The 25,488-nt window shown below is 40.3% G+C and overlaps 1 protein-coding gene across 6 annotated transcripts in view; it reads left to right on the top strand.

The window, feature by feature from the left end:
- The window catches only part of LOC120235132 (amyloid beta precursor protein), a 272,417-nt gene that overhangs the window by 191,640 nt on the left and 55,289 nt on the right, over window positions 1–25,488 (top strand). For all 6 annotated transcript variants that reach the window (XM_039237295.1, XM_039237294.1, XM_039237293.1 and 3 more), the window contains 2 exons: window positions 14,866–14,994; window positions 15,945–16,044. In XM_039237295.1, the coding sequence (XP_039093226.1) occupies window positions 14,866–14,994; window positions 15,945–16,044 (229 nt within the window). The remainder of the gene's footprint in view (window positions 1–14,865; window positions 14,995–15,944; window positions 16,045–25,488) is intronic.

Genomic DNA, 25,488 nt, shown 5'->3' with positions numbered 1-25,488 from the left:
CTTCCTCTCTGAACAGAAAGCTTTTGAAAACGAATATCACATTAGCATTTTCATAGTCTATTCTGTTCTAGCACTGTTCAGTAAAATCCTGTTTACGTGCATTTGGAGAAAAAGTTCCTTGATTACTCTCTTTTTCTAGAAGACTCGATTTTGGAGTCAGGGCCTTTAGGATCATTTGCCAAAGCAGGGCTGGGGATGGGTGTTGAGACCAGAATCTCAATCACTGATGTTTAGTGGAATATTCCAGCAGAAAGTCCAATCTCTGAAGCAGGGTTTTTGCTGTGTGGTCATTGATAGAGCTAAAAATAAGTTGGGGACTGAATGGAGTCCTGAACCAATGCACATTTCAGAATTTTCAGTTCTGCCCCATCTGCCAGCACAGGGAAGATGGTGATGAGAAGGGTGTTTGCCAAAACTTCCTACATTCCTGAAGGGGATAATTTCAGATGAGTCATAATCGTATTCATTCTGGGCCTGTTGATCTCTTCATGCAGAATTAAACATCATGTTTATTTGAAATAAAAATTAAAGACTGGATAAGGGACAACTATTTTACTGTCAAAAAAATCAGACTGTTGTTGATTGATCCAAGAACACTATTGAATTCTTCCCTTGAAATGCATAAAACTCTCCCATGTAATAAAACTAGGGCTGGATAGTCATGGGCCTGCAATCTTGGTATTGCCGCCATTAAAAAAAAATTTTTTTAACAATTTATTTATTTTTGAGAGATAGCCTGAGTGGGGGAGGGGCAGAGAGAAAGGGATACCCAGAATATGAAGCAGGCTCCAAGCTTTGAGCTATCAACACAGATGCTGACACGGGGCTTGAACCCACTAACTGTGAGATCACAACCTGAGCTAAAGTCAGACACTCAATCAACTGAGCCACCCAGGCGCCCCCATCACCTACCATTTTTAAATTAACGAGCATTTTATTTTGTGTGTTTATTTTAAAATATAGCTTGACTTGGCTCTGCACTTTGGAAAAATGGAAGAAAATTCTAAGTTCCCTTTTAAGGACTTTTCTGTATTGCTGTTAAAAGACAAATCAAGAGCGTGCCAGTTACTGTCCACGGAGTGTCGCATCCTCTATTGGAGCCATAAATAAATTTTTCTGAGATCTCCCTCATACTTAACACAGTGCCTAGAAAAGATGAAGTATTCAGTAAATGTCAGTTGAATATAGGAAATGAATTAGTCACGGTGTTCTTTTCTGTAGATTCTATAGCTGATAGCACCTTCACAATAATTATCCCCTTAACCCCTCAACCATTTTCTACCAGTCCCAGCCTTTGCCACATGGGAATCTGAAACAACATGGATTGTTTCCATCTTTGAGGCCACATGGGAATCTGAAACAACATGGATTGTTTTCATCGTTGAGGCCACATGGGAATCTGAAACAACATGGATTCTCTTCATCTTTGAGACTTGGGTTTGATCTGAACTTTTATCTATAATTATCAACCCAATCTTGAAGTGTTATGTGATGATGTTTTTATGCAGCTAGAATTCCTTGCGGTACTACGAATTTCACTTGTGAGTTCCCATGGCTGTATGTGCTTTCTGTTCTAAATTTTTCATTATGTGCCTACTGGCCCATACAGTAAATGGCCAATCTAAAAATTCATTGAGGGGCGCCTGGGTGGCTCAGTCGGTTAAGCGTCCGACTCCGGTGCAGGTCATGATCTCACAGTTCATGGTTTCAAGCCCAGCGTTGGGCTCTGTGCTGATAGCTAGCTCAGAGCCTGAAGCCTGCTTCGGATTCTGTATCTCCCTCTCTCTCTGACCCCCGCCTCCTCACGCTGCCCCCCTCTCTTTCTTTCTCTCTTTCTCAGAAATAAATAAAACATTTAAAAAAATTTTTAATAATAATAATAAAATAAATAAATAAAAATACATTGGAATTATACTTAGAATTTTGCTATGTCCAAGTACTTCCAGCATGACAAGAGATATAACAGTTGTATTTCCTCAGGAATAGTTTGATCTTTGTACTCAGGATAAACTCTTAATCTGTAGAGAGCAAGCAACTCTTCTAAGGATCAGCCCCTTTCGTTTTTCCACTTAAAGTTTCCTTGGAAAGTCAAGGAGTTACCCTTTCTCTTTCCCCTAGAAATGTTAAATTCCGGGGCGCCTGGGTGGCTTAGTCGGTTAAGCGTCCGACTTTCGCTTAGGTCATGATCTCGCGGTTCGTGGGTTCGAGCCCTGCGTCGGGCTCTGTGCTGACTGCCAGCTCAGAGCCTGGAGCCTATTTCAGAGTCTGTATCTCCCTCTCTCTCTGACCCTCCCCTGCTCACGCTGTCTCTCTCTCTCCTAGAAATAAATAAAAATATTAAAAAAAAAAAAAAAAAAGAAAGAAAGAAAGAAATGTTAAATTCCTCTCCGGAGGTGCATCACACATGGTTAGACTTATTTATTTATTTATTTATTTATTTATTTATTTATTTATTTCTTCTAAATCTTCCAAGACAACATCCTGATTATTGTCTTGACCGCAAGGACTTTGAAGCATTTGCTGCTTGGAAGTGAGAATTAGGAAATGTTATCATATATATGTCTTGTCTGTGTGCCACTGGTGTGTTGTTATTGTTGTTGTTGTTTTCCAGTGTCCTATAATTGCAGTCATCTTCTGTGCACTAAAATTAATTTCGTGCTTATATCAGATGCCTCACATTCAGACTTTGAATGTTCAGCTGAGGGGGAAGAAATTCCTTTAGTGACAATACTCTTCCCTTTTTCATTTCTGATTAGTTCAGTCCAATGTTAAATTTCCTGAGATTCCAGAAAACTACCTCGTAGAATTCTTTGGTAGAGCATTAATGTAATGATTTGTGAGATTCATCATCAAGGACATGGTTTTGTCCCTAGGTGGAGGTTTTGCTCAATTGTATTTGGTGAATTCTAACAGCAGGGCAGTAATCAATAAGAAGCAGCAAAATCATTGGAGAAAATCAAGGACAGAAATTAATGGGTGTAAAACAGAGGCGCTTAACTTGGCCATTTTAAAAAGTTTCTGTGTGATATTGCAAACTGCCCTTCTTCCTACAGCTCTTCATTTTCTTCATTTTCTGCTAATCACTTTGGGTCAGAAAAGAGATATGAGCATTTATAGAATATATGTAGACAGCATGCATCCACATGCCAAGGTAAATCTGCTACATCTGTGTCGCAATATAAGGGATGGTGCATAAATGAAAAAACCATTTGCCTAGTTCTTCATATCTGAAGGTCCTGAGACAGATGAGTCCCAAGATGTTTAAGGTATTGTACCCTCAAGCTTTTAATATAATAAAAACTTTGTGAAGCTAATCTGAATGTACTTAAAAGATGAAAGACTGCTACGTTGAAAATCACCTTTGAGAAATGTAATTATCTGAAACCTTACATATTTAATATTCATCCTCTCATCATTTATTTATTTTAGTTGCGATTTGTAAAATTAGTGAGCACAAAAGGACTTAGTAACTTGAGAGCTTTTTTGTTTTTTTTTTACATTTTAATTATTTATCCTGAGAGGGGCAGAGAGAGATGTAGAGAGAGAATCCCAAGCAGGCTCCACACTGCCAGCACCGAGCCCGACGTGGGGTTCAAACTCCTGAAAGCATGAGATCATGTCCTGAGCCAAAACCAAGAGTCAGACGCTTAACCGACTGAGCCACCCAGACGCCCCTAACTTAAGAGCTTTTAAGAACAGACCCAGTAACAAACAGGTGGAAAGGAAAGTGGGAGAATTGGCATTCATTGAACAAAATCCTACAGACTGCACTGAGTGGTTTGCACACTATTTCTCTAAAACCTCTCAATATGACCTGCTGACCTTGCTTTGAATCTTTACCAAGCTCAGTAGACGGATCTGTATGTAACCAGATACACACTAGTGCTTTCTGTTGTTTTAAATTTTTTTAATGTTTTTTTTTTTTTATTTATTTCTGAGAGAGAGAGAGCGTGAGCAGGAGAGGGTCAGAGAGAGATGGAGACACAGAATCTGAAGCAGGCTCCAGGCTCTGAGCTGTCAGCACAGAGCCTGATGCGGGGCTCGAACCCACGAACTGTGAGATCATGACCTGAGCCTAAGTCAGACGCTTAACCGACTGAACCACCCAGGCACCCCTAGTGCTTTCTGTTTTCAACTGAATTAAGTTAAATAGAAAATTATGAAATATGTAGGAAAGGCATTACCTTGAAAGCTATCCCGTGCCTTTGAGTCCACATTCATCACCCGGATTCCCTCCACAGCAGAGCCCTGCTTCGGTACTGCCTTCAAAGTCAGAAGGCTCTGCATCAGATACTGTCGAAACATAAAGCACTGGGACATCCTATTTCATTCCAGGGCAGGCTGCATGTACATATTTATATGTTGATACCTGTTTTCATTTCCTCCTTGAAAATAAAAACCCATGAAAACGTAAATATTTTGCTTTTTAGACAAATGCGTAATAGCACCATATTTAACAATCTAGGTGTTACTCCCCTATCTGGCATTACAGACATCTACTCTGTAGAGCAGAGAGCACAGGCTCTTCCACTTAGAAACATGCGCGCACGTGAAGTTCACCCATTGACCAATGTAAAGATCCTAAATTGCATTTGGGTTTTTATAAGCTTTGTTTCGAGTTTCCTCACATTAATGGTGCCAGCAGGTCAAGGCGCTGTGGTTAGCTGGAGTATGAGGAGAGGGCAAAATTAAAAGAGATGAATGTACGTATCTTTGAGCAGGGTGCGACCAGTTGGAGGATGTGGGAGGCAAAAATGCCAAAATTCAAGTATGGATATGCGGAATTAGAACATATTATTTTAACTCTTGTCTAAAAAGTCAAAATTCTGTCACAATTGGCCTTTGTGGGGTGATCCCACCACTTGGCACATCTTTGCAAAGTTCTGCGGTACCCTTTCAGCCGTGCTTTGGGTACAGTTTCTTCTGCAACGCTGCGGGCTCTGCCTTTTGGGTTGTGTTAATAATCTTCTTCATCATTAAGAGCTTCAGCGTTTCACTGCTTGCCTAAACAAGAATTGAAGACCTAACACTCCGGAGAGTGTGTGGCCCTTCTTGGCTCTCAGCTCGGTTGATCTAAGCTCTGTATCCAGTGTGTGCTACAGTTGGTCCCAAAGCATTCATCCTGGGATTTGGAGCAGGTCCTGAGCTTCAGTTCTGTATGCGGTTTTGGCTGCTTCGTAGCTGTGGTCTGTGTGACTCTGCTCTCAGTATTCTGACACCAAGTGTGAGGGTTTTTCCCCCTCACATTAAATAATTCTGACACTAACTCCCCATCATTAGCATAGACCCCACAGATTGAGGGCTCAGTCCTACCAGACTGCCCCCCATTTCAGCCACCCCACCCCAAGTCTCAGCTTTCCACTCACAGTTTTTCCTTCTGACCAACCAGCCGTGAATCAGAGGTTCCCACGACCCCCTTCTTGGGTTTGATCGTTTACTAAAACAACACACAGAACTCAGATCGGTGCTTTACTTATTGTTAGCAGCGTATTATAAGGGACATAATCAGGAATGGCCAGATGGCAGTGACACATGGGGCAAGGCGTAGGGGAAGGGATGTGGCCCTGGAGTGCCTCTCTGTGTCTGTGCTCTCCTGGCACCCCACTGTGCTCCCCAACTGGGAAGCTGTCTGAACCCCACCGTGAGCATTTTTTTGTGGAGGTTCCATTAAATCCCTGGCCCTTGGTGACTGAACTCAGTCTCCAGTCCGTCTCCCCTCTCAGGAGGGTGGAGCTGAATCTCTATAATCACTGGGTTCCTCTAGCAACCTGCCACCATCTTCCAGAAGTCACAGGGGAGTGTACCCGAAGCAGCACTTTATCGCTTCAGGGCCTTAGAGGATCTTGTAGGAGGAACAGGGGCTCAGATGTAATATTCTTTTTTCTTTAATGTTTATTTATTTTTGAGAGAGAGAGACAGAGTGTGAGTGGGGGAGGGGCAGAGAGCGAGGGAGACATAGAATCCTAAACAGGCTCCAGGCTCCGAGCTGTCAGCAACAGAGCCCGATGTGGGGCTCAAACTTGCGAACTGTGAGATCATGACCTGAGCTGAAGTCAGACACTTAACTGACTGAGCCACACAGGTGCCCCTCAGATTGAATATTCTGAAAAAAGATCCTCCTGTCACTCAGGAAATTACTAGAGTTTTAGGACCTCTGTGTCAAGGACTCAGGAAAGAGACCAAATAATAGACTCCTGATGATGTCACTGTACCCAAAATAAATTATTTCTGACAACTAGATTAAACCCGCTCTTATTTTCTAAATTTATTGTAGTAGATATCAACATCTGTCTTTAATTCCCAGGTTTACCATCGATATAACCTATAACTCGTAACAACCGACTTAATTAAAAGGATTCTTCCTCCTTCATTTGCAGATTGAGGTTAATTATTCTACCCTTACCATGAGCCTTGTTCTAGCTTTGTTAGCCATGTTAGAAAAACAGGATTAATCAGAGGGTGAGATGAGACTGTGAAGTAGTCAGATATCTTCCTCCCTAAGAAGAAAAAGGCTAGACTATATTGTTATGGCAGCATAAGTGGACGCTTCGTTGCCAAGTCTCTGTTAGGAAGTCTTTTGCTTCCCTGTGGAGGAGGGAAGGTCTGGAAGATGACTTTCTTGTCTCCTGGGACCACCGTGCTCTATTACAGCACAAGGCCAAGCGCCTACGCAGTTACCTGGCTGTGCCAGGAGGGAAGTATATCTTATGCCTCCCTGTTCTCCAACCCTGAGAAATACTGAACGGGGCCAGGCACAGGAATCTGGTGCTGTTTCCTGGGCTGGTCCTCGAGACATCAGCGTTCAACTTGGCATAGAACTGTCATTTGCCTTCTTCAACTCATTTTAAACTACAGAAATCATGTATGTGCTCTTCTGAAGAAAGGAATGTGGATGAATTTTGCAGTGAACTTTAAAAATTTAGTTCAACTCCCTAGCTTTAAAGACAAACACAGCTGTGATCCAAAGGTTCCCGTGGACACTTCCCTGAATGCCTTTCCTGCGCCGCCCCCCACCCAGATTTTTCTGGCAACAGTGAAGGTACACGTGAAATGCTGGAATTCTGAGGGCCAAAGTATCGAAACAGACTTAACTGAGACCACCTCAAGCAGAGAAAGGTTTAACTCCAAAGAGTATTTTTTTAAGCCTACCCAGAAGTTTTATACTTTTTACATTTATATACTTAAGATTTCTTGAAATCCAAGATGTCGAACTATGAAAATAATGGCCTTAGCCTGTTTGTGAAAACAGGAGAGACTTGCATTTTCTTGATAGGCAGTTAACTTTCCTGGTTACATGGTTGGAAACCACTGGGATGCAATTTAATGCTCCAGGAAGCAGCTTTCTGAATAAGTCCCCAGCAACCTGGAAAGCTGAGGGTGCTCCTCATAAAGCGACCCATTTATTTCCCCTTCCTTGGTGAGATTATGCCCAGTGCCTGTAGAGGCTCGACGTATCATTCCCTCTCCTCAGGAAAATGGCTTAAGATACAAATGGTATGATAAGATGTCAGATTTCCAAATCTGTCATGTTGTGCTATGCCTCCCACGTGAACTGTGGCATGAAAAGCTACACATCCAGACATGATTGGCATTGAATCAGTCAACACCAAATGCATGAAAGTACATAAAAACCCAGTGAAAAGGCAAGACATTTGAGAACAGGGGAAATTATTTTTTTAATGCTATCTTTTATAGAGGAGGGCTACGAAATTTCCTTCAAACTTATTTACATCAACCTGACTTCAAAACCCAAATCGTAAGACAGGCTATGTCATCTTTTGAAATTAGTGAGATGAGTTCTTGTTGATAATAGTTTGAACATGCCATGGAGCATATTTTCTGGGAAGTGTTCCTTATTAAGACAACTTGCTAAAGGACTCCAGCACACTGGATAGATAGATCGAGTGGGGTTGTAACATCAGTATGTTTCATGAAAATTGGGAATGCATCTTAGTGAAGAGATGCTTATTATCAACTCAGATACCATGAAGGATAGACTTTGCTACTGGAACTCCGGGTGAAATTACAATTAGCCCTAGGTTATTCATTAATTTTATTAACATTTTTAGCAACCAAATTTCCAGGATCTGTGCCGGCAGCAAGAGATATGTTACCCTCTTGTTCCAACAAAGGAAAATGGCTAATGTTCCAAAAGGCAAATCTTCTATTTTGGGTTGAGTCGAATCCATTTTAGTAACACCCAGTCTCAATCCTTTAAGAAATTCTTTTTGAGATGATTTTTTAAATACATAGATTGTGAAGTGAATTTAGTGCAAATTGGAAAGGTATCACATCAGATCCGAATAGACACTTTTGTTCTTATGGGCTAACCGCTCAGAAACAATAGTGACAGTAAAAATGGATTGGGGATGTAATTAGTCCCCCAGGGGCAGATCTTTTCATTTTATTTCCTCATAAATTTTAATAATAAGAGCAGACATCCTGTGCCAATATAATCACATTGTAGTATTAATATTTACAATATCTAAATTGTGAAATGAGGGAAATGTGGCAGGAAAAATCGTGATTACTAGTTACAAAAGATTTAAAGACTTGAGAATGATTGAAAGCATATGCACAGAGGTTAAACACAGGTTCCTTACGCTCTGCTTCCTATGGATGTGTTTGAGCTGCTGAGTTCTTATGCTCACATTTCTAATCATATGAACAATCTTGTTCTAAATGTAATAGTATCATTTATTTTAAAAGAATACATTTCTATAGAGCTACCAGGTATGTTTTTTTACCTATGTTTGTATGAATATTACTGTGTTTTTAATTACAGTTTTAAGAAACTTATCTTTTCCCCAGCATAAGGAAATAAACCCTCAAGATTCCCTTTTATTCTGCAAAGCATGGATGGTACATCTCTAGAAGTAACTAGTTTTAAGTCTGCTAGTTCTGTATTCTGGCTAAAAGTGGTAAAAGCAATTACTTCTTTGATTAAAATATGCAATAATTCATTTACCAAAGGCAGCGCCCTTTTGGGTTTTTTTTTTTTTCTTAAAGCAAATGAAAAATATAAAAGTATAGGGAAACGTTGTGTTTTTCTTTATTACCTAAAAACAGTATTTGTTTCTGAGGTGCAGACATAACCGCCATTTTATTTGGTGTGATTTATCTGCCTGCTCCAACATAAAAGTTAATCTGATTGTTTTTTCATTTCTAAACCTAATTCGTAGAAATGTGTTTGCATGAATAAATCAACCAAGCAGAACCATGTAATTCATTTATTGAGGGGAATGGTAATGTCTTCCTGAATTATCTCATGTCCTGAGGCGTAGGCATTAGGAAGAAAAAGGCTTATGTTTATATTAGACACACACACAATGTGTATCTGAGCTCATAGAAACAATGATGAGGTCATAGCTTACAATGGGCTCTTAGCGCTCATTATCCTTGCTGGAGCTTTGTTTCCTGATAGAAAGAGAGAAAGCCTTGCTGAGAGGCCTTGGGGAATTGTGAGATCCGGGTGTGCTACTGGTTCATTGTCAAGTTCTAGCGATTTGTGGAGGGAAGTTAGAAATATATTTCTGAAATGAAAAAATGTCGGCATTAAATAAGATAAGCAATTTTATTTTTTTTATAGGGAATATTCTTTTAAAAATTTTAAAAAATGTTTTACTTATTTCTGACAGAGAGAGAGACAGCGTGAGCAGGAGAGGGTCAGAGAGAGAGGGAGACACAGAATCTGAAACAGGCTCCAGGCTCTGAGCTAGCTGTCAGCACAGAGCCTGACGCGGGGCTTAAACCCATGAACCGCGAGATCATGACCTGAGCGGAAGTCGGACACTTCACAGACTGAGCCACCCAGGCACCCCAAGATAAGAAATTTTAAACATGTGAACACATTCACCATTTAATTATCCATCTTAATAGGTGATAAGGATGGATTGAGAACTAGAATCTGTGCATATCTCAAAAGCCTAACTTGTAACTAATACCTTTAATCGTTTTCTGGTAATCCTAAACAGATTGACAGAGGACATTCCTGTCTTGCTATTTCACCTCCCTACATCTGACACAGTAGCTAAAACTGGAGTTCCAGAAAGCAGGGACAGCAGTTGAGAGACTGAATAAGCTAAATCTGGATGGTTTTCTGCACAATGAAAAGAGCAGGTGTTACTGTGTCCCCGAAGAATATCATCTGAGCTTATAAGCACTAGAAATTTAGGAGAAGACTCCTAGAACAGACTCATTTCTAACCACTCAATGATTTCTCTCTGTGTTCAACTATGTAAGTTGCTTTTTGTAGTCATTTTTAGTTTGGTCCGTGTTAGAGTTTCCTTGAAAGGCAGGATCACACAGCAGATCAGGAAAACAGAGTTAAGAACCAGAGCCAGACTATTTGTTCTCACTATACCACGGCCTAGCTCTGTAAGTAGCTACGTAACTAGCCATATACCCTTCTACCTTCTTTGTGCTGTGTTTTATCTGTGATAAAACCCCAGCTATAGGGGTGATAGGAAGATTTGGTGAGTTACTATGCATAAAGCACATGGTCTCGCTCATTTGTACAAATTGAGCTGTTAGTGCTTAGGGGAAAGAGAAGGGGGGTGGGCGTTGGAGGCAAGGACTGCTTGGAAGAAATAAATGTGTATTGTGGACCTGCTGTAAATTAAGCATCACCCTGGGCGGCTAACACAGAACACGGTTAATGCTCAGTGTACTCTGTATGAAAGATATTGTTCTCTGAATTGCACAGAAGAAAAAATTGAGGCCTGGATAATATGGGGGACCCTCAAATTCATTTTCAAATAGATGTTAACGGTAATAATTCTCAAGTGGGAATGTGTGCTGTTTGGGGTGATAGTGGAAGAAAAAGGGGAGACCCAAATGTTAGATGTCAGAAGTTACCTCTCTGTTGTCTAATTTGAGATTGAACTTTAATGCAGTAATGACAAGGCCAGCATGGAGCCTTTATATTCTGGTGCACATGCTCCGTGGTGACCAGCATTTCAGGGCAAAATGCCTTATAGAAACTTTCATAGGTGACTGGCTGCAAAATAAGTAAGAAGAAAAGAAAGTTATGATGATGACAATCCTTATGTTTAATTGAAGTATTTTTTCTTATGAACTCTTTAAAAGAAAAAAAATTCCATTTTCCTCAAAACAATGAAGCCTTTTCAAGGGAAAAAATGTAATAGAGCTAAGAAAGCACACGGGCTCAGTCAGCTGCACACATCAGGGGCAGGGACATCGTGAATAGATGCAATCAGTTGTAACTCTTTCTGTGTCCAGCCTTGGAGATATCATCCTGATAGAAATAGAGAGAGGTTTCTTTTTAAATGGGAACCCCCCCTTTTTGTAAAGTCTATTTATTTTTGAGAGACAGAGCCGCGTGAGGGAGGGGCAGAGAGACAGACAGACAGACAGAATCGGAAGCAGGCTCCAAGCTCTGAACTGTCAGCACAGAGCTCAAGGCAGGGCTTGAACCCGTGAACCACAAGATCATGACCTGAGCCGAAGTTCGACACTTAACAGACTGAGCCACTCAGGCGCCACCAGAAGGAGGTTTTTTTTAGAGGTTTTGGTATTAAATAACAAGCAAGGGGATCAAGGGTTTGTAATATTCTGACTGCACAGTCCTGCATATAAAGTATCCATCACATTCAATAATAGCCTGCCATTAAACGAATTGTCTTTTAAATATATATATAATCAATATATTAAATATATAATCAATATATATAATCAAATATATAAATATATAAATAATATATATAATCAACTGGTCAATTGTTATCTCTTTTATTACTTTTCTTCTCTTAGGGTTTAAAAAATCGTTCTCTGATTCATAGATTCAACTAGACTTCAGAGTACAAATGAGAATTATAATGATGCATTGCCAAGAGCTAGGTTTCTAGCTGTGATGCCTGCCTTTTTTGGAATTACGGAGAAATATGTTTCTTGTAGGGTGAAAGAAATAAGGCAAATGAGCACAGGTTTATTTTCTTTTTACCGTTTTGTTTCCTTTCTTAAGTATAGGAAGATAACCTGCAGACAGCATAAAGCAAGCACAGAGTACCCTCTCTGTTTTAAAAAAGTTTTTTTTTATGTTTTATTTATTTCTGAGAGAGAGAGACAGCATGAGCAGGGGAGGGCCAGAGAAAGAGGGAGACACAGAATCTGAAGCAGGCTCTAGGCTCTGAGCTGTCAGCACAGAGCCCACACGGGGCTTGAACCCACCAACTGCGAGATCATGACCTGAGCCAAAGTCGGACAGACGCTTACCTGATTGAGCCACCCAGGCGCCCCCGTCGGAGGCCGCGCTGGCTCCGACAGGTCCAGGGGTCCCTGAAGGATGGACGGTGTCGGCGAAAGAGAATGAGAGAGCCCCGAGATTCTTTCTGATCACCAGGCAGGCATCTCTGTCCTGTCGGTTTTGGTATCTTTATTTTAAGGTTCAGCAACAAGATGAAGTCATAGAAAGGAATTTCTTACAATGGAAGGCCTTTTGTGATATCCATTAACAGAATGTTCATAGTGAAAAACAGCATAACATACAAGTTAAATTGTATACAGATAAGCTAGGAGTTATTCTGTCTGGCCCTCAAGAAGATAAATGTTTCTGAATTGGTTTATTTGTGGAAGCTAACATGGGGGCCCTAAATGTGTCCGTCTTTGCACCTGGGTTTATGTTTTAGCTACTCTTATCTATCCTCATCCCAGTTGCCAGTGTAAGGGAGGGTGTTTGTGGAATGTAGGCCTTGAGGAAGGGACTGCTATGCTTCACCAATTAGCAAAGAAAAAAAAACATATGTAGTAACTTATGTTCTGCCCTGAAATAGGCTCTTTGTCTCAGGGCCAGGCTCAATTGTAACTCTTGTGTTCTTAACCCCTTAAGTCTTGGATCTGCAAGGCCCATAGGAAGAGCCTTTTGACAATTGCCCATAGAGCTTTCATCTAAAGTCTCTTTTGTAAAGGCAGGAATATGCTTTTCCTTATGAGGTATCTGTATTCAGAATATGGGTCTGATATGGAATATTGTGAGGCCTGGTCAATACCAGCAGGCTCATTTCCAGCATGAGCCAGTAGTAGCAGAAGGAGATACTAGTCTTCATTTCTCATGGCAGAAGCTGTGCAAACATTGCCATTTCCTTCCTGTGACTGCCATCCAAAGAGGCCGGTGCGGCTCCCGGCACCCCCCAGAGTCCCCTCTCTGAGTCAGGCACTGGGGTCTGTGTGATTTCTGATAGAGAAAGACCAAATCTAACCCTTAAAGATGTCATAGTTCAAGAAAGCAGTAAGAAACATAAATAATTTGGGGTGCCTGGGTGGCTCATTCGGTTAACTGTCCGGCTCTTGATCTTGGCTCAGGTCATGATCTCACAGTTTGTGGGATCCAGCCCCACAGGGGGCTCTGTGCTGAGAGCAAAGCTGGAACCTTCTTAGGTTTCTCTCTCTCTTTTCCTCTCTCTCTGCCCCTCCCCAGTTCTCTCTCACTCTCTCTCTCTCTCTCTCTCTCTCAAAATAAATAAGTAAACCTTAAAAAGAAAATAAAAGAAACAAATAATTTAATAGACTGTGTTAAGTGCAATAATGGAGAGCTATATAGCATTTCATGGGGCATTAAAAAAAGGATACCACTTCTACCTGGGATATCAGGGATATCAGGGAGGTGACCCCTAACTTAACCAAAGGAGAAGGGCAGGAACATGCCATAAAATACTACAACCTTCACCCTACCCCCAACATACCATCTCTGGAAACAAATTCTGTACCTTCCACCTGGTTTTCAAAGTGCCCATGACCCGGTTAATAATAACCGGGTTTGCCCAAATGGCCAAAATTCTATTCCTGATAATGAACTTTCATAGGGTTTGTTTGCTTGTTTGTTTTAATGAAGAAGAAATGTGTATCTTTAGAAATTACTTCACAGAATCACATTGTATAATACATACAACAACTGATGACAAAAGAGCCTTTGTCCTTTTTTATTAGGATGAATGTTTTCAGGTAACACTAGAGTAAAAGTGAAATAAAACCAATTAGGAAAAAATATAGAAGCACCCAAGAAACTTAATTGTTGCTGAAAGAATTAGAATCTGATGGCATAGAAAGAATTTAATTAACATTTTGAAGTAAAATAACTACAGTTTCCCATTGGCCTTTCTCCTGGGAAACTATAATGTGTCTGAAAGCTTTTGAATTGTTCCTTGGCCTGCAAATTAGTAGTAGTTAAGTAGTAGTTAAGTTGTCTATTATTTTTCTCATCTTGATTATTATATTTTATATGCTACTGGTGATGGGGTTATTTGTGCAGCATTCTTGTGGAGGTAACCAGTATGACTATGCATGTGGAAATACAGTCTCGTATATGCCCCTATTTATTTGGGTGGGAAAGGGAAGGACCTAACGTAACTATGACAGATCCAAAATCATCTCTTTGGGGCACCTGGGTGGCTCAGTTGGTTGAGCGTCCGACTCTTGATTTCGGCTCAGGTCATGATCCCAGTATTGTGGAATCGAGCCCCGCGTCGGGCTCTGCACTGAGCGTGTAGCCTGCTTAAGATTCTCTTTCTCTCTCCCTCTACCCCTCTCCCCTACTTGCACACACACTCTCATAAAAAGAAAAATCATCTCTTTCTGTAGCAGAATGCCACCATTTAAAAAGAGAATGTTGATTAAAGACAGCCAACATATATGTCAAATGCTGAATGCTCTTGTCACAATGAAAAATAGCCAATCAACTAAGTAATTACCCAGGAAGAGAGTAGTGGGGAAATGGCAAAAAGATGACTCACCAACCTTTCACATTATGTTATCGGTTAGTGGGACCTCTGACCCAGAGCCCCTGGAAGAAGCAATGTTTTGCACAAACCTGAAAGGTGTTGTTTTTTTCAATTTTTTTTTCCGCAACAGCCTCGTCATGTGTTCAACATGCTAAAGAAGTATGTTCGCGCTGAGCAGAAAGACAGGCAGCACACCCTGAAGCATTTTGAACACGTGCGCATGGTGGATCCAAAGAAAGCTGCTCAGATCCGGTCCCAGGTAAGCACCGAGTGTGGTCACTGTGCGCAACCTTGACAGTGCGGTGACCTTGCTCTTTGAATTACATCCTTAGTCATTGCCCAGTACCCGTGGGTACTCAATCTCTAGCAAGAGCTCTTTAATACCTGCTAAGTTCTCAAGGCTTGTCTTACACCAACATGTGGTTTGACATTTCCTGATTTATGAAAATAATAAAGAATATAAAAACCCTAAGTGTCTATGCTGCCAGTTCTTAAGGAACCATTTAAAACTCTGATGACTAAAATGAAGACAAAAAGTGTACTAACCGAAATCTCTAAAATTGGTTCAATTAAATGGTGATGGGCAGTCATAAACTCCGCTGCTACCACAGTGCGCCGATCTAATGAGAGCCTAGATGAAGCCCTTGTAATGATGTGTTTTATTTACATTCCCAATGGTTGATAGATGAGCTCTACCTCTGGCGATGTGAAATCTTACCTTTCCTGAAATAGGAGAATTTTTAAAAGGTAGGTAGGTAGACTGGTAGATAAAAAAGGAGGGAAGGAAGGAAAGAAGGAAGGAGGGAGGAAGGGAAACAGGAAGAAACAGAGAGAGAAAGATCCAGTCAAATTGAAATGTGTTCCTATCTTTTGGACAGTTTGCACAGAAATATATTTAGAGCATTAGGGTTATTTAGGGAGTCTAAGTATTAGGAATCAGAGTTGGGCAGAAATGCTCTTTTCACTTGGCCTTGTAATTTAGCGCTAGGAGCATACAATACAATAGAAACTTTAAAGCAGCTCTGAAGTTAGAGATTAAAAAAAAATGGGAGAATGAGAAAACTAAGAATAAACTTTCAGGTACAAGTTCCAGCAGCATTTTGTCAATTTTATTTTAGAAATGTGTATCTCTCTGTGGTGCTTGGTAAGGAAAACCACTTTTCCCTACTCCAGAGAATGCTTACCTGGATCTCTCCCCCTTTACCACAGGTTATGACACATTTGCGTGTGATTTACGAGCGCATGAATCAGTCTCTGTCCCTGCTCTACAACGTGCCTGCCGTGGCCGAGGAGATTCAGGATGAAGTTGGTAAGTCAGCCGTTCTGTCGATGCTGAGTATTTAAACATACTTTTCTCCTGCAGGAGAAAATCAGGTCACTGAGTTCATCTGCAGCAGGAATCACCCGTGTTCTGATCTGTGGAAGGAAAAAGAGATTTCCCTTTCACAGTGAAAACTCTTCGGGGGTAGAACGAATCAGAACCTTATGAGCGGCATGATATCCCCATTTTACAGATGAAGGAGCTCACCCTTAGAATTTAAGAAACTTACTTGCCTGTGTCACACATGTCCTCAATAGCAGAGCAAAAGCACAAAGTCTTCTGACTTTATTATGTTCAGTAACAGTTCTTTCTCTGATGCCCCTCCCCCCAGTGGCCATGCATGTTCTCTGAACACAGTTGTTTAAACTTCAGTAAATATGTGCCTCTTGTCTTTAATTAAGCTTTTATTTTGAAATAATCATACATTCATGGAAAACGAGTACAGAGAAGTCCAGTATACACATCAACCCCCTTCCTCAACAGTAACATCTTACAGAACTATGATACGTTATCAAAACCGGGAAATTGGCATTGTGTGCTCACTGTCTTTTATGTCCCTAGTTTTCCTAACATCATATCAGTGCATTCAACCATTTTTATTTCTTTTGGAAAGGGAGTAAAGTATCCCATAATATAATTCTTCACACACACACACCCCCCACCACCACCAAATGCCCATGTTTGTTTGGCTTTCCCGCACAAAAGCCCATAGGCAGCAGTTACGCTAGTGAATCTTTGGACCTAAAGGAAATGTATGTGTCCTGGAGATTTGGTCCATAAACTGTCAGGAAATAAGCAATATATCCCTGTCCATAACAACCTGCCCTTTGTTAATTGGGTTGGAAACAGATGTAGGTTATCTGAACTCAGAACATACAGGATGTTGTAGATGGGTACACCCGTTACAGGAATTCCTTCTGGAAAGTGTCTCCGACAGCCCCTGGCTTGCTTTGTTACATTTCGTGCCAATCCTATGGTAGTCTTCCTGTTCCAGCATAGTCCTGCCTTGTATATATTGTTTGTATTGTTCTCAAGTATTCAGCACCTATCAGGTGATGGTGGTCTGCTCGAATCAAGTACACCACAGGCTACATGCATAAAAAAGAGATATCATGATGATGTTACCTAAACTTTTAGTCAAGTCACTGTTGAGCAAAATCTTAAGAGGATAGTCCAAAGAGTTTTTAACATATACCATGGATTGAAGAAGGCTTTCCAATTAATCTTTCACTCTATTATATTTCTGTAAGAAATGAATATTCTTGTTAGATATATTTGGGGATAGAAAATTGGAGGGAACCTTTAAATACTGTGTTAAGGAAGTAGAAGAAAGTCCTCCTGGGGCACCTGGGTGGCTCAGTCAGTTAGGTATCTGACTTCGGCTCAGGTCATGATCTCATAGTCATTGGTTCGAACCCCGCATCTGCCTCTGTGCTGACAGCTCGGAGCCTGGAGTCTGCTTTGGTTTCTGTGTCTCCCTCTTTCTGCCCCTCCCCAGCTTGCTCTCTCTCTCTCTCTCTCTCTCTCAAAAATAAACATTAAAAAAATTGAATGAAAGCAAGCCAGAAAAGAAGAGAAAAGAAAAGAAAAAAGAGTACTCCAGTAAGTTGTAGAAGGTAGAAAGTCAAAATCATCTCTTAATGAAGTGGAGCTCAGGTCTTCTGGATGAATGTATTTTTGCCTTATACCTGCCTTAGTAAGCTTATTTTCATATGTGTCTTCAACTGAGATGCTGTTAGTAGTAGCAAACTATAGAGGAATAAGCCACTGCAAAGAACTAGAAAGTTAATGACCGATACATTGCTCTCACGCAGTAATTATGGTTGACTCTTTCTCACTAAATTATCAGAGCTTTTTATTCAGCAAAATGCTACTGAAAACAGTGGCCACTAATGAGTCACACTTCCACAGAACAGATGGTGATTCAGCTATCTTGAGGGTTGCAAAATGCCCAAGAATAGGACAGTACAGTGAACTTCAGATCACAGTTGACAGGGAGGATATTCAGATCATTAGAATCATGGGGTTTTTTACTTACAAAAAAGAAAACCTCAACTATGAAGTTGGATTAAGAGCATGTTGTTAAAAAAAAAAATTGTCATTCTAAGTGTACTAGATATCAAACCCTAAAAGATAATCTTTTAAAAATAATCTTTCTTGTTTCCTTTTTAAATGGCTGTTTTCTGTAGAAAGAGAAGTGTGCCTTAATGAACTTTTATTAAGTAGACCTATTTACCTACCATTCAAGCTCCCAGTACCAGAGCTGTGGAAGAGAGCACCCTGGGGAGAATGCCTTTTCTGGATTGAGCTTAGTTATCTTCATCACTGTCCTTCATTTGAAAGAACATTTAAAAATAACTCACTTTTAAAGGAGGAATCTAGATGAAATAAGGTTGGCAACCGTACTAAGGTGTTTCAGCAGAGTGGCAGTTCTTCATAGTATTCTCTTCACTTTATAAAAGTTTTAAATTTTCCATGGTAGAAGCTGTTGGGGGTGGTTTTTGTTTGCTTTTTAGCTTACTTTCTAAATAGGATCCTCACAGATTTCTTTCAGTTTATGTCTTGTACTCTTTCTAATAGTTTCAGATAGCCTTTGCCATTAGTCTGACTTGCATTTTTTATATAATCAAACTTCACATGTTTGTTAATTTCTTGACAGAGAGAGAGAGAGAGAGCAAGCAGGGGTGGAGCAGAGAGAGAGAGGGAGAGAGAATTTCAAGCAAACTCCCAACTGTCAGCACGGAGCCTGACTCAGGGCTTGAACCCACGAACCATGAGTTCCTGACCTAAACTTAACCGATCAAGCCACCCAGGCACCCCTGTATAATCACACTTTAGCTTTAGAGCCAGATCTGTGCAAATAAGGATACTAAAATTCGGATCCATTGGTAAAACAAGCTTTGGAAGTACCTGTAAGTGCATACCTGCTGTATAAAAGTGTGTGCTAATGAATGTGGGCAATTACGACATGTTTAATGCAGTAAAACAGCTAGAGAAAAATACAGTAGTTTTACTAAATAAGGCTAACAGGTGCTCTTGAAGGGTTTTTGCCAGTCTCAGGAACTGCTCATATCTTTAGTGACACAGCTATATCTGCTTCAGTAAATTTATGTTCCCATTAGGGTAGAATTCTCTGGTATGAACAAAAATGAGGAAGAAACTAGCTATAGTAGAAAGAAGGGAAGAGCCTGGTGCCTGGGTGGCTCAGTCGGTTAAGCCTCTAACTTCGCTCAGGTCATGATCTTGCAGTTCATGGGTTTGAACCCTGTGTCAGGCTCTGTGCTGACAGCTCAGAGCCTGGAGCCTGCTTCAGATTCTGGATTTCCCTCTCTCTCTGCCCTCCCCCACTCATGCTCTGTCTCTCTCTCTCTCAAAAAAAAATGAATAAACATTAAAAAATTTTCAATAAAAAAATTTAAAAAAGAAAGAAGGGAAGGGCATGAATTGGCGTGAAATTTGTACAAACGGTAAAGCGTGACTGATTGGACCATAGAATTCATCATGCCAGTGAATCTGGCTCCAACCTTGTTTGCCATTTTGTTTTCCTGAGGAATCCTATTTGTCTCTGCTACTTCACTGTCAACTCCAGGAAATCTCTAGGGATTTGGAAATCCCTAGGTCTAGCAACAGCCTGCGCACTAAATCCCAGTAACATATTCCAGACTATCAGAATATCCCACACATTTCTCACACTCCAGTCAGTGCGTAAAAAGAAGAAATTACTATATTTCTCTTGAAATTGATTCATACTACAGTCCCCATTACAGGTTCTCCCAGTTGGCCTATATTTATCCATGACACCTTCCTGTCCTGCAGCCATGATTTCTTACCAATCTCAAGACCTGTAAATGGTTCTTCCTTGCTTCAAAAGCGGAATTCTCAATACTCAACTGAAATGTCCATGCTCCTGCAAAACCTCGGCACGTCTTCATTAGGAGCAAAAGAGAAGAGCTGGCATTTGAGTGACAGCCATGTAGCAAACTAATGAGTATGTGTTATGATGATGTTGACAGTCCAAGTTGTTTGTTGAACATTCACCCTTGAGGTCCAGGGCCACTACATACAGGTGTGGCAGGTGAAAAGTACAGCTGCCCTTCTGCATCCCCTTCACAGAGCCAAGCCCTCTGATGTTGGGCCATGTCCACTTGAATAAGCAGAGCTTTCTTGTAATTCACCCAAACGCAGCAGGTGAGCAAGTGACAACATGGTGAATTCAGTGATAGCATCTGCAGTCTGCAGTTGAAGAAACCGAACCTTAAAGAGGGGTTGCTAACTTGTCCTTACAGATTGTAGTGACGATGGTGGAAGTGGACCCAAGTTCTACCCAAGTCCAGCATTCATGCTTTCTCCACTACCCATTCTCCTCTGTCAGGTGGAATTTCCTTCTACTTAATCTCAATGTCTAAAGCACCATGTATCCACCTCTAATACTCTACTTGGTATTTAATTATTTGTTTACATGTCTACCCACCCCACATCCTGTGAGCTCTTCCCCAAACACATCTTGGTCTTCTTGGCATCCTTAGGATCAAGTAGAGGACCTGGTACTTTGTAAGTATTAGTAATTGTAGACAAGGTTGAAGCAAATTCTCGGGCTGCAAGATAGATGCTCCTTCACTTAGGCTGGTCAGGTGGACTCCTTCATAACCCTAAAGATCCAACCTGAGCTCCTTCCTTAGCATCTAACAATGTTGCACCAAACAAATCTCTTCCCTTGGCTACAGAATTCTCTATGGCTATAAATGATCAGGCCAGCAAACTGGGTGCAGTTGGCAAAGGTATCAAAGTAAAGACTAAAGCAGAATTCTAAGTACTGGAACTAAGAACATTTTACAGTAGTATCCTATATAATTTCCGTGGCCCTCTACTCTTTGGTTATCTGTCCAGTTCACATACTTTGACACTCGACTTCTTCAGTATACTGTCTGGTGTGTCTGTCCTGTCAATCAGAGTCTGAGGCTGTTTATTTGATTTGCTTCCCCAGTAAGTATGATTATCAAAACCACTCTCTTAGTTTTATAAAAGCTTGTTTTCTTATTATTTTATAATAATTTTTCATTTTGGCTTCAGTTATTATGTGCAAGTTTCCAGACACAGCCATATATTACTTAATGTTTTCCCTTTAAAAAAAAAAAAAGGCATGCAAATTATGAGGTTTTCTTGCAAAAAAAAAAAGGCTTAAGACATTGTTGAAAGGAGGAAAATCCCCTTATTCATTTAAAATAGCTGTTTAGGACTTTGCTTTTTATTCAGCAAATGATAGAATCCGTATTTTAACGAAAAATGCATCCTCTTGAATGTCCATATTCTGTTTTAACTGTCTTTTAACATATATTACTTAATGTTTTCCCTTTTTTAAAAAAAGGTGTTTGCATGCAAATTGTGAAGTTTTCTTACAAAAAAAGGCTTAAGACATTGTAGAGGGGGACAGTCCCCTTATTCATTTAAAATAGCTATTTAGGACTTTCCTTTTTATTCAGCAAATGATAGAATCTATATTTTAACGAAAACATGCATCCTCTTGAAAGTCCATATTCTGTGTTAACTGTCTTTTAACCTTCCAAAAAGCAGAATCCCTTTACCTCTGCTGTTCAGCTCAACCTTTGCATTGTCAAATTGCTATTTCAGAATGATTGGGGTGTTTTGCCCTTTGTCATCTTCCTTAAATCTGTGCTAAAGAGATTCTTTTCTGCCTTTTCTATCAGCTCAGAAGTTATTTATTAAACGTGCTTCATTTTGTAGCTACCTCAAGGCGAAAACTATTGGTGTGCATAATTGAGAGATGACTGTATCACAGAATGCTATGATGACCAATTTATGAAAAAGGCAGTAGGAAGAAAAGGGAGAAGGAAGGCATAATTCTTTCATACCCTAGGATTTTTTTTCAAAATTAATAAAAACTTGTATTATTATAAAACAGATGTTGGAAGGATCTCTGGCTGAATAAATCCACAGTGAATGGGATAGGATTGAAATCATGTGGCAGGAGATCAAGAAACTAGTGCTAATGGAATAAAGCTTCTAATTTATTATTACAATTTTACTGTGGCCTCTTGATAAAATGTTCTACTCTTTGGGAAAAATTCAGCGTGTTTATTTCAAAGACAGTGTTTTCATTCTCTGCCCCTCACAAACCTATTGATTTTTGGATTTAATGAATCCAAAGTAGTCCTAAGTTTGAAGTAGAATATTTATAACACTTGCCAAACCAACAGAATGGAGCATTCATTTTTACTGAGAATTTTATGTATCCTTATGTATAATTATTAGTCGAGGAAGGGGATCAGGGAGAGAATAAATCATAAGAGAAAGTGAGAGAGAGAGGAAGCTATCAATTTATTCGACTCATACTCTTCATTTTTCATAAGGAATGACTTTTAAATGTAGGTAGATTTTATCTTTTTTATTTTATTTTAGAGAGAGTGTGCACAAGCAGAGGAAGGGCAGAGGGAAAAGCAGAGAGAATCCCAAGCAGACTCTATGCCTCAGCGCGGAGCCCAATGCAGGGCTCCATCCCACAACTCTGGTATCATGACCTGAGCCGAAATCAAAAGTCAGACGCTCAACTGACTGAGCCACACAGGCGCCCCTGGGTTTATTTCTTGACTCCTAGTTCCATTACTTTGATCTATATGTCTATCTTATTATAGTATGACACTGTTTTGATTACTGTAGCAAGTCACCACTCTATGTAGTAAGTTTTTAAATTGAGAAGTGTGAGTCTTTCATCTTTGTTCTTTTTTTAAAGTTGTTTTGACTTTTTGGGGCTCCTTGCTTTTCCATATGAATTTTAGGGTCTTTTTTTCCCCACATCTGCAAAAAAGAAAAGTAGGAATTTTAAAAGGGATTGCATTGGATCTGTAGATCAATTTGGGTACTACTACTATTGTGGTTCTTTTGATGAAGTTTTAAAAGCACTATAGCTACTTGAAGAGGTATCCACTATGAGATGATTCCACCGTTTAGAAGTAGAAGGAAAATTAATTTAGAAAACTGTCATTTATTTCATATTTTGCTTTTTCTTAAATCATGATGACCATGACACATCAGTAGTTTTGTCGGTTCTCATGCCATATCTTGCCTGTGTGTGTGTGTGTGTGTGTGTGTGTGTGTGTGTGTGTACCCCTTGACCGATTGGGTGACGCTGAGGCAGGGCCCTCCACACCAAACTCTACCAATTCCTGTGATTGTCCAGCACAGTTCTGGAGTTTTCTCTTAACTAATCAGCTCTTATGTACGGCCCTATAATTTGAATCAAATTCCAAAAAGAAGTCCTTAGTCACTAAAAATAATTGAGGAGTAAAGTCTGACTGTCGTGGTGGCTGCTAGGCTACTTCTTGGCATAGAACCCTACAGCAGATGTGTCCTCATTTTTTTTTTTTTTTTTTTTTGGTAGAGTCTTGGGACAACCAGTGATTTTAGACTGGAAGAAAGCTGGTGATTTTGTTTTTCACAAGCAGCTGCCATCAAGGACCATATTTTTAAAAAGAGAAAAAAATTACAGTGTATCTGCCACCCTGAGTATAGAGATGCATTGAAATTGAGATTAATTTTGAAATATATTACCACAAAGACTCATGGGGCATGAGATGTATGTGTTTGCATGTGAGGCAAGGTATGGAAGGAATGTTAATTTGCCTCTTGTTGTTTAACTCAGGAACAAATTTTACAGTGTATTCCCCTAGTTAGCTCCATTATTTTTGGTTTACTGTTCTCCTGTCATATATACTGCGGGCTGCTTGAGAAAGTCAGTCATGGACAGTGGGGAACCATTTCTGATCAAGAATAAGAGATCAATCCATTAACCTATTTCAAATTATGAGGCACTTGTACAAAGGAATGTTGACTGATAATGAATGCAAACACTATTAAAAAAGAATCTTCTGGACTGAGAGTCAGAAACCAAATGGTCAGAGGGCCAGGGCAGGGGTGTTACTTAATTTCAACTACTGTTCACAGATTTATTGACCTAACACAGTGGGTTTAAAATAGCCTATTTAATATGTTTACGTTTTTATAAATATTACTTATTTACCTATGCTCATGGAAACATGAGTTAAGGGCGCCTGGTTGGCTCAGTTGGTTAAACATCCAACTCTTGATTTCAGCTCAGGTCATGATCCAAGGGTCGTGGGATTGAGCCCTGTGTAGGGCTCTCTGCTGGGCATGGAGCCTGCTTGGGGCTCTCTCTTTCCCTCTGTTCCCTGCCCCGCCCCCCCCACTCGTCACATACTACCCTCTCTCTCAAAAAAAAAAAAAAGAGTTAAATCTTACTACGTCTTGGAAACAGTACATGGTGACTCCCTATATTGTGTATGGCTCTGTCTTTGGTTTTGGTTTAGGTGGCACTTAGGTGAGCCTGCTCATCTCCTCAGCAGACGGAAGAGCCATGTGTTCGGCTTCCTCTTTAACATTGAACTTGGTAAAGCTGGTCCTAAAACCCATAGAGACCAGAGATATTATCGTCTTAGGGAAGGAAGAAGGGGTAGCCACCAGTTGCATGCCTCTCGGAAGCAATGGCCTGAGCCAGCTTGGTCTTGGCAAACCAGTCCTCTCTTCTCTTCCAGAGGCTGTAATAGTGACATGTAGCTGCGAGGCCCTAGCCAGTTGCTTCTGAAGCTTTGCCAAGTTATGAAGGAACTTCCTGGGCCAGGAGCAGTGGAAGGCTGAGCGTGCACGAGGGAACATATCATGTTAATATGGTTAAGCTTATTAGCACTTCATACTGCTTTCATTTAGGAAATGCTAGAAGCAACCCAAATTTCACATTCTGGGTTTGGGGAGGTTGAAAGATTGCTGTTCGAAATTTTAAGTTAGTCACTCCTTGGCGAAAAAAATCTACCTTCATTTTGTTGAATACTGAGACTCGAAAGTATTAAAATGGGTTTTCTCTCAAATGATAGTATATTTGATCAAAAGGAAAGTTGCCATATAAGCTCTTTTTGATATGACATCCACCATAAGAAAAGTATTGTGTATGTAGCTGGATATGAAAGCATTAATCATTCATGATGTGACCTTTCTTTATTACATTGAAACTGTTTTCTTTACTGGGCACCTGGGTGGCTCAGTCGGTTAAGTGCCTGGCTCTTGATTTTGGCTCAGGTTGTGATCTCACAGTTAGTGAGTTTGAGCCCCACGTCAGGCTCTGTGATGACAGGCGCAGAGCCTGCTTATGATTCTTCTCTTCTGCTCCCACCCCGCCCCTCCCTGCTCATGCTCTCTCTCTCTCTCTCTTTCTCTCTCTCTCTCTCAAAAATAAACATTAAAAAAAAAAACTTTTTTTGCCTAATGACTGTGACCAAATAACATATACTTCTTGCTGTTTATAAGTCTCCAATGATACCAATAAGTCATTTTCTAAAATTTTCATATATGAAACTTTGTTAATAGTAACAGTTAATAGATACAGTTTTTAAATTTTTACAGTTT

Source organism: Hyaena hyaena, unplaced genomic scaffold, assembly GCF_003009895.1.
Source record: "Hyaena hyaena isolate Hyena2069 unplaced genomic scaffold, ASM300989v1 scaffold_122, whole genome shotgun sequence".
NCBI classification, from domain to species: Eukaryota; Metazoa; Chordata; class Mammalia; order Carnivora; family Hyaenidae; genus Hyaena; species Hyaena hyaena.
Note: the sequence above shows the minus strand (reverse complement) of the source record. Positions and strands in the feature narration are given on the sequence as shown.